Raw genomic sequence first — 10,024 nt, forward strand, 5'->3', positions numbered from 1 at the left:
TGGTCAATATGCGCTTTGAGACGTTGCTGGTCAATGGCCGTGCCGTCATCCGTGAACGGTGTGATCAATGCCACTAGAACGCCGGTCAAGGCCTGATTTGTAGTAGCCATTATGATGAATTCTTGGGCAAAGAGTTGTTACTAGGATTAAGGAATTGTTCTAAACAACGTGTGAATGTGATATAGTCAGAAATTGATATCTTGAAATACACACTATATGCAACGGTCCTTCAATGCCACCGCGTGCTTTTAAAATGACCCAGTTGTAGGAATCCCTTTCTCAGCAGAGCAAACGATCAAAGATCAAGGGGGAAATGGTTACCGGAGGATCTCAGCTCCAGCAAACCACAAATAGGTACGTATTACTACAATCACTAATCCTTGACCCCACCTCCCCTTTCCACTTTGATAACTCGGCCCCCATTCTGGAAGGTCTTTCCGGTTACTTTCTCTTCTCGATTTTTGGACCGGAGATCTCTGCAAGGGCCTCAATCAGTCTATGCCTGGGTTTAGGCGTTGTCTCTTATCACCCTTTGTAATTGTAGCGAGCTAGTTATCAACGAATGACTTAATTCTCGTCGTCTTCACTCAGTCTTCGCGCTCTCTTATTCCGCCTCACAATTTAATAGAGTACATCACGATGGCAAATCGACCTTTATCACTTGATCGCAATGTGTTTTCCATTGCAGACCTTGAGTCACTCGGTGCAAAAAAGCTGCCGAAAATGTATCGTGGTAGGCAGAATCTGAACCACACAACAATCTCCAAGGCTGACCATTACAAGACTACTACAATGAAGGTGCTATGAACATGATTTCGTAAGTCGCGTACAAAATTCACTCACAACAGACAATCAAGTAGCACTCTGACTACCATCAGACTGCGCGACAACGTCGAAGCATACGAACGTTATCGGATTCTGCCACGAGTTTTACGCAACGTCGAGAGTGTTGATACCTCTACAACCTTTCTAGGGCACAAGGTTAGTATTTCGTGGCAGCATGTGACGGGAAGCCCTCAGTTTCCGTGCAAAGCAATGCTATGCTAACTTTCATATGGCATAGGTAACATTCCCACTCGGCATCAGTCCATCGGCCATGCACAAATTGGCTCATCCTGATGGGGAATTGGCGACATCACGAGCAGCTGCAACTCTGAACGTGGGTATGTGTCTTTCATCTTACGCAACTACATCCCTAGAAGATGTGGCCAAGCAAGGATGTGGCAACCCTTATATGATGCAGATGTGCGTTCTGAAGGACCGGAGCAAAACTAAGCAGCTCCTGGATAGAGCTGAGGGTTGGTCGACGCGCCTCCCATTCTCCGAGCCTGTACTGACAAAGCGGAGCCGCTGGCTACGAGGCTCTATTTCTCTCAGCCGATGTGCCAGTGCTGGGACGTCGCCTCAACGAATTCCGCAATGACTTCACGCTCCCCAAAGGCCTTAGCTTTCCCAACATTCTATCCACTGGTGATAACGAGTTTGCAAAGAGTGCTAGTTCGCAAGACTACGGTCGGTCCCAAGTTGGAGCAGATATCGCTTTCGCTAACTGACAGTCTGTCTAGATTCTAGTTTGGAGTGGGCTGAAATTATCCCTTGGCTAAGAAGGAATACGAAGATGCAGATATGGTTGAAAGGCAGTAAGTAGATAAGATGACCCTGCCCTGGCCCAAAGAATCTGCAAAGGTGACCTCTCGCTGGCAGTACTCAGTCCTCAAGATGTCGATCTAGCCATTGAGCACGGAGTGGACGGCGTGGTGATATCTAATCACGGTGGCCGTCAGTTGGATGGAGTTCCTGCCACCATTGATTGCTTGAGAGAATGCTCTCGAGTGGGCAGGGGGCGAATACAGATCGCCGTTGATGGGGGAATCCGATGTGGATCAGACATCTTTAAAGCTATCGCCCTCGGGGCACAACACTGTTTTATTGGGCGGATAGCAATCTGGGGGCTTGCTGTAAGTTTATTGAATATCCTCCAGATACGGTGCTAATGGTTAGGTTTGCAGTACAACGGACAGCAGGGAGTCGAACTTGGCTTGAAGCTTCTTCTGGAGGAGTTCCGAACGACAATGGCACTCACAGGGTACTATAATCATAATTTAACGTGGTGCTACATATAGTCACTAACCAATATCGATGTCCAGATGTCGAACGATCAGTGAAATCACACCAGATCACCTCACTTTTCTCGGACCCGGTGGGCGACTCCAGAAGTTGTAGATTCGCGTTGATCAACTTATGCATCGTGAGCGTATTCCAAGTTCCATAGCGAGGAGGTCATTTGCCACTATGCCAGCTGCAGTGTAGATTCATGCTCTAATTCCTATTCTGTTTCCTTTTCCATGGTGGAGCTTGTCCCCTCCCGGGAATATGAATGACTACTTGGGCTAGTAGATTCATCTATCCGACCGATTTATCACCTTCGAACAAAAATTCCACCGTGTCTCAAAGATTATGTTGCTCTTGAATTATCAGTATGGCCCGAGTCGCATTTCTCACCTTCCGCTTACGCTGATCTTGACATCCTCTTCTTCGCAAGTGCGAATCATACGATCTTTTCGGGAATTATCGAAGGCAATGGAGAAGAGCCGGAAGCAAATGCTCCATGGCTCAAGTCGTTTTGTTGTGCAGCAATCATCAGAAAGATGGTCTGGAATGGTCAGCTTGGCGGAAGGATCTTGAGTTCATGGAATGTAGGTTGCGCTAAGAACGCGATGAATAGCCTTCACGCAGATTTCCGAGACTCAGCTCTGGAAAGTCTGGACGAGTCTCAGTCTAAGGCAACAAGGATTGCACATGTCCCATATAGCGTAGACCGTGATCGTGTGATCAATGATGCATTTTCCACGGAGGAGATTTGTGGCTTCTAAAAAGAGGAAGGTAACTCCGAATATTATCGACTGGAAGATAGGGTCCATTACCAGGTAGTCAATTCATCTTCTTTCCATGGAATGAGTTGCTCACCACAATTGTGGTTTTATCCGAATCGTTGCAACTAATCATTGCATGATTGGTAAATCATTCCGTCGGTACAGGGGCGCATCAGGTTCTTCGGATGAATCTAGGCTTGGACAACAAATTTCCTACGTCGCAGTATCTAATCTTAGCAAATACATCTGTAGACACTCACCTAGTCGACTTCAGATCATCTACAACGTCCTTGCAGAAATATATCCCCCGAATTTGGTTAACAAAGCTCGAGGCCAGCAGTCATGGGAGATTTAGTTCAAGAGACCACAACACCAAATGGCCATACATATACACAGCCTCTAGGACTGTTCATTAACAATGAATTCGTTCGGGCCTCATCCGATCGAACGATTACCAGTGTGGATCCAGCGTCAGTACTTCAGTGTTAAGAGCACTCGAATTACAGAACTGACGGCTTGTTTCAGGACCGAGAAGCCCATAGCCACTGTCCAGGCTGCATCGGCGCAAGACGTAGACACTGCAGTTCAAGCAGCATCAAAGGCCCTCAAACACCCTTCATGGAAGCTGCTCTCGGGAACGGATCGCGGAAAGCTTATGTCGAAATTAGCAGATCTGATCGAAAAACGCAAGGAACTTTTGGCGTCAATCGATGCCTGGGACAATGGTAAATTCTGGCTTCCGAAGTTTATTTGAAGGGCTCCAAATTAACAACTGTTTAGGCAAGCCGTATAAAGTTGCACTGAGTGAAGATATACCAGAAACATTCAACACCATCAGATATTATGCTGGTTGGTGCGACAAAGTGTCCGGGCAGACCATCAATACCACCCCTGAGAAGTTTGCATACACATCGCGGCAACCCATCGGTGTCGTCGCTCAGATAATCCCTTGGAACTATCCGCTATCCATGGCAGCTTGGAAGCTTGGACCTGCCCTGGCTTGTGGGAACACGGTGGTTCTCAAGGCTGCCGAGCAGACGCCTCTCAGCATTTTGGTGTTGGGCCAGTTGGTCAAGGAAGCAGGCTTCCCGCCAGGCGTCTTGAACTTTGTGAATGGGTTCGGGCAAGAAGCCGGATCCGCTTTGGTTCAGCACCCTCTTGTAGACAAAGTTGCGTTCACGGGGTCAACCGCGACCGCGAAGCATATCATGACGATGGCGGCAAAATCTCTGAAGAATATTACGCTGGAGACAGGGGGAAAGTCCCCTATGGTCGTTTTTAACGATGCGGATCTCGAACAAGCCGTGAAATGGTCGCATCTGGGGATCATGTCGAACCAGGGACAAATATGCACGGCAACGTCTCGGATCTTGGTCCAAAATGAGATCTACAATAGTTTCCTCTCCAAGTTTAAAGAAGCAGTCAGCACTGTATCCAAAATCGGGGACCAATGGGACGAATCGACGTATCAAGGGCCGCAAGTTTCTAAGGCACAATACGACCGGATTCTATCGTACGTTCAGATTGGTCAGGACGAAGGAGCCAAGCTTCTTATGGGAGGACAACCATGGCGAATTGATGGAAAGGGCTATTTTATTACTCCAACTGTTTTCACCGAGGTCGCAGACTCGATGCGGATATACAGGGAAGAAGTTTTCGGACCTTTTGTCACCATCTCTTCGTTCAAGACCGAAGAGGAGGCACTTTCGCGGGCCAACGACTCTACGTACGGTCTTGGTGCGGCACTGTTTACAGAGAACCTCTCGAAAGCTCACAGGATGGCGGCGGAGATTGAGAGCGGAATGGTATGGGTCAACAGTAGTCAAGATTGTGACTTTCGCGTCCCGTTCGGTGGTGTCAAGCAGAGCGGCATTGGGCGCGAACTCGGCGAGGCCGGCCTGGAAGCTTATTCTCAGATCAAAGCCGTCCATATCAACATGGGTAACAAACTCTAGATACTCTACTCCACAGATGAGCGGTCCAACATACGATAAAGAAGAAGTTATCCTCCTTCGAGCTTTCATCCCCCATTCTCTCCTACTCCCGCCTAGAAAGGTAGCGCGTGACACGTTCTTCATTCAGCACCATTCAGCAGGACACTAGAAATCACAGATCCGGCAACGCAACCTAGACAATACACAAGGTTGACAGAAGAGTGTGGAGTACCGTGGAAGATTCCCTGTGACGGGATGGCAAACTCGATGGCATAGTTTCGATTTAATATCCCTCGAGCCAGCACCTTTTGGTGCATGCCCACCAGTAGTCGTGAGTTATTCTTGCCAAGGTCGTCTTGGTATAAAGCATTTACCGCATCCCACGGCAACTTCCTCGGCGCAAAGTACTGTTTTTCAACATCTTGCATAAGGGGAAGCCCATTGGAGAGAAGCCATTATACAACTTGGATCATGAAGGACGACGTGCTCGAGCTCCAGGCATCAGCGCCCGCTTTTACGCATGTTGGCGAGGTGCTTGAGCAGCACGCCGATATTGCGCTGAATTTTGTCCAGCAACACGAAGACACGTGCTACGCTCGGCAAGAGGAGAAAGCAGTGTTGCGGAAGATTGCTTTGACTCTGATGCCTCTGGTTCGCTCCCTTTCCCATCGTCCCTCACATTCAAGGCACTGATAAGATAGATGTTTGTCTCCTATATGATACAATATATGGACAAGAGTATCCTGGGCCAAAGTGCCGTGTACGGGTTTTCCACGTCCTTGGGACTCAAGGGCCAGGACTATTCTTGGTGTGGGTGAGTCAAAGCCAAGAAATCATATGCATGGCCGTGGCCTGTATTGACACGCTCAGATCGATCTTCTATTTCGGATATCTGGCTTGCCAACCTCTCGCGACGACTGTTCTAATCTACCTCCCAGATTATATCGTATACTTCGAGTTCCAGCGTTTCGGCAGGCAGGTAGCAGGTCAGTCGAAAACCTTCTGCATACACATCAATAAGTTTACACTGCGGGCTGTGAATGGTAATACATGCTTGTGTAGCTGGATAAGTGCGGGGTTCTTTAGGCACATTCTAAATAAACCACGCAGGATTTCAGAACATGAAATCATGTGCGGGATTGTCAGTTAAGTTGTATCGCATTCTGTATTTCAAAATTGATATCTTCAAAACCTCCGGGGAATTATGCCTCGACCATCCCGAGCAATGCAGGAACGGTGTCCCTTCCCCATAGATACAGGACCTTTACCAAGGTTTGTAAAACGCTGTACCCTTAAGAATGGCTTCTCAAGAGAACACTCCCGGAATGCCACTGAGATGACTCTTTTCCGGTGGGACATCACCTGACATAGACAAAGTAAATCTGCTCCTTGTCGGTCTAGTCAAGGAACTCCTCGTTCCTGACGTACACGTTGGCCTGTCCGGTCGCAAGGGGCTTCTTTGTTTTCAAGGAGTTCTGCCACGTGAGGTAGACATAGTACAAGATGCAAGGAGTACCTCTGAGTTCGAGGTTGTGGTTGTCGAGTTACAGATAAGCCCTGAGTGCACCTGGTGCTTTCTCCTTTACTTCTGTTATACTATTAAAATAAGATTAAATTAAACGACGCTACTATAATAGTATGATTAAGTAAACGACACAAATTATGTTTAGCACTATTTAGCTAGATATTGTTTGGCCTAAAAGTATGTTAAGGCTAAAGGGGTTCTCAAAGGTTCATATAACGATTAGGCTGAAAGTGCCAAAGTATACTGTTAGGACGAAAGGTGAAGAGTGAGAGTGTTATCACCAAGAGTAGGCTGTATTTTGTGTATCTTAGTCCAAATCCAATAATATATGGCCGGCCGGATTAAACGGGATTGCGCGCATCGCCCAATGCCCAAGTAGTTAGGGACGAGCAAACAAACCCCAGATCAGCTCATTAAGTATCAAAAGCTCTACGGTAATCTTGACTCTTGTGTCTTGGGAACTTTGGTTCAATAGTTCCATCCCCAAGGATCTGCGTGTCGGCACAAACTTGACTCAGCTACCGTGCAGCGGCATGGTGATTCTGGGAGTTAATTAATGGTATTTGACTCGTTGAAGTTCTCATAACAATACAGAGACAGACAAAAAGTGGCTACGAGGTATTCATCAGGCCTAAGTATATTAGAACGGCGGTAAAGCTTGCTGACTATTATCTTACCACGTGTCTCTGACTGGGAACCCATTCATCTCACACAACAACATCAAACCAGAACACCTTGACATGACCCTAACGGACCGTATTTGCCTCTAGCCAGTCTGTCTGTGGGTCTATTCCATTAGAAGCCCACGCGGCCACACCTGCTTCAATGCCGGGATGTGCGGTGACGAAGAATAACCCTGACTGTATACCGTCGACGAGAGCCTGAGCGTTAACATCAGCTGGCACTCCGGTGGTGGTAGCGTAATGAATGAGCCCTTTGTGAAACTCGTCGGATGCCTTTCCTTGAAGCTCCGCAATTCCATCTGAAAATGTCAGGTCCGGAAACAAAACTGAGACAGTGACACCGTGAGGCTTGAGCGTGACCGCGAGACACTGTGCCATCGAAATATCAGCGGCTTTGCACAGACAGTATGCGGCTAGATTTGCTGACACCATCGGCGGTGGGTTTAAACCGTTGGGCGATGCTGTGATGACAATCTTCCCACTGCCACGCTCGATCATCGCGCGCACGAACGCCTGTGTGACACGAATGTAGCCAAATACGTTGACATCCATCTGCCGATAAAGATCCTCGATTTCGAGGTCGATAATGCTCCCGGATCGAATAATGGCGGCATTGTTGTGGACAATATCTGGCACGCCGATATCTTTGATCACCTGGGCTGCAAATTGTTTGACCTCACTGTCTTGAGAAACATCGACCTTGAAGGAATGCACCTCGTGGCCCTTTTCCCGCAGCTGAGATCTCACTTTGTCTTGTGCTGGACCACTGATATCTGCAAGCACTACTCGGGCACCACGGTGCGCGTACTCTGATGCCACTGCTTGACCTATTCCGCGTGCAGCACCTGTAACCACCACAATTTTGTCTTTCAAATCCATTTTGATAGCTTTCCAGACTTCCGATAGAGCGTGTAGCTGTACTGTTCGAGTTGACACAGGTTTCGGTGTCGTAGTACCAATGAGGAAGACGTAGCTAATTCAAAATCCCTACCTGTTGCCTTGTATGAGACCTGGACACAAATCTCGGTCACAAAACTCGGCACAGAACTCGACACAGAACTCGGCACAGAACTCGGCACAGAACTCGGCACAGAACTCGGCACAGAACTCGGCACAGAACTCGCTCGACTCCTGAAACTGATTTCGGCTACGGGAACTTGGGAAATTCTGCATCTATAGAGTGCACGGTTGGGATGTACCGAGTACCTCAGGTCTGGGTGGCAAGAAGCCCGCATCTGTGATACCTATTACCCGGTACCTGATTAGTTCGGAGACTACTTTAAGCGCCCTTCCCAAACGACCTCCACCTTTCTCCACCTGTTCCCAGTTATCGGCTGCCTCAAGTGGATTCGGGGAGTTCGGGCTGACCGAGACCGTCTGGATTGGGTGTACCGTCAACCCTCTTGGTTCTTTCCCGGCTTCGTCGAGATGCCCATGATAATGGTGTGAAAAATCTCGTATGCGTATACAGCGCCAAGTCTCGATTCTACGCGGAAACGATTGTGGTTCAGACGCTGGTCGACGGCATACTTGCAAACTGCGGGGACGGGGCTAGATCCCTGATCAACTCATTTAGTCTCGAAGCTACGGAGTACAAGAACTCGGGCCTCCGAAAGTGCCGACGAAAGCCGATGAATCGTTGGGATACCTGTTCGAAATTCCGGTGAGAGGGGCTAACCATTCTAGCACGGCAAAGCTTATATCTTCCACTAGCGGCAGATATGAATGCCGAAGTCACACCCCAGGGGGAGCTTATCTCAGAACTCGCATACCAGATTTAGAATGTGTAACCAGGAGTCTGGTTTGTACACCCTTTCTTGATACGGACAGGGCTCGCGGCAGCAGACATGGCGGGCCTCAGCCGCAGCAAAATCTACCTTTTGAGGGGACTGTCTCAGAAGAGCAGAACGGTTTGCAAAAATTGGACGAAAATCCTTGCAAGTACGGCTGAAGCACATGACTGGAGATGGGAGGAGCTTGGAGATGGGGCAGCAACCGAGATAGCACCCATCAACTTTTCGAGTAGCATAACAGGCGTCGTTAAAGGAGTGGACAATACCCGTAATAATTTGGTATCGAATGTGGCACAGGTGTTGTTTTCCTTGTTCAAGAGAGAGCCGTAAGTCGGTGCTTCTGCACTCGACCCGAAAGAGGAACGATGGTTGGCGACAGTACCTCTTATCATGCATTTTCACAACTTTGCACCATCAACATCACCTGTCGTCTATTATTGCCCGTGTATATGATGAGCAAGTTCTCTTTGTCAGCGCCTTCTAGGAAACATTCAACGTTTTCGAACTACTACGGTCCAAAAGATACCCCTTGCCATGTTCATGCTGGCCAAGCTCCCTAAGGATCAACGGAATATGATCGATATTAGTTCCTTAAGGAACGTCATGGTTGGGGCTAGACCAATGTCGATCATGATCGAAGGGGATGTCATCAAAGCCTTTGGCGTGTATGTCTCCTGGGCATGGGGAATGACGGAGAGCACATGTGTTGGGACCATCACGCTGCCAGACACGAGAAACGTCAGCGGCAGTGTCAGATACCTGATCGCTAACACAATGGCGAAGCTAGTGGATGAGGACGGAAAACGAAGTCCTGGGCGGACCTTGTGAGTTGTACCTCCGTGACCCCCAGGTGATACTCGATTACTGGTTCGACGAAAAGACCACGAAAAAGACCATCATGCCAGACGGATGGTTGAGCACTGGTGACTTGACGGTAGTCAAGGACAGCATGTGGTAGATTGTGGACCGCAAGAGGGAGTTAATCAAAGTGAACAACAGCCTATAAGTGGCACCAATCGAAGGGGAGGCAGATTTGTTTCAGCATCCTGACGTGGCGGATGCCGCGGTGGTAATGACAGTTAGCCTCGATATGGACCTCCCTCACGCCTACCTTTTGATGCAAACGATATATGAGCTCTCAAACTCTCTTTTAGTGTCAGACGACCGCATCAAAATCATCGTCGCGACAACCATTGCTGCATATTCTGAGCACCTT

General features: G+C 48.4%; 1 protein-coding gene across 1 annotated transcript; it reads left to right on the plus strand.

The window, feature by feature from the left end:
- Positions 1-8,862: 8,862 nt before the first annotated feature.
- Positions 8,863-9,636, plus strand: PV06_08041 (uncharacterized protein; the record flags this gene model as incomplete). Its single annotated transcript, XM_016409334.1, has 2 exons — positions 8,863-9,076; positions 9,293-9,636. 2 exons carry the CDS (start codon positions 8,863-8,865, stop codon positions 9,634-9,636), a joined length of 558 nt encoding a protein of 185 aa, XP_016261088.1.
- Between the last annotated feature and the right edge of the window lie 388 nt (positions 9,637-10,024).

The sequence above is a fragment of the Exophiala oligosperma genome (assembly GCF_000835515.1).
Source record: "Exophiala oligosperma strain CBS 72588 unplaced genomic scaffold supercont1.7, whole genome shotgun sequence".
NCBI classification, from domain to species: domain Eukaryota; kingdom Fungi; phylum Ascomycota; class Eurotiomycetes; order Chaetothyriales; family Herpotrichiellaceae; genus Exophiala; species Exophiala oligosperma.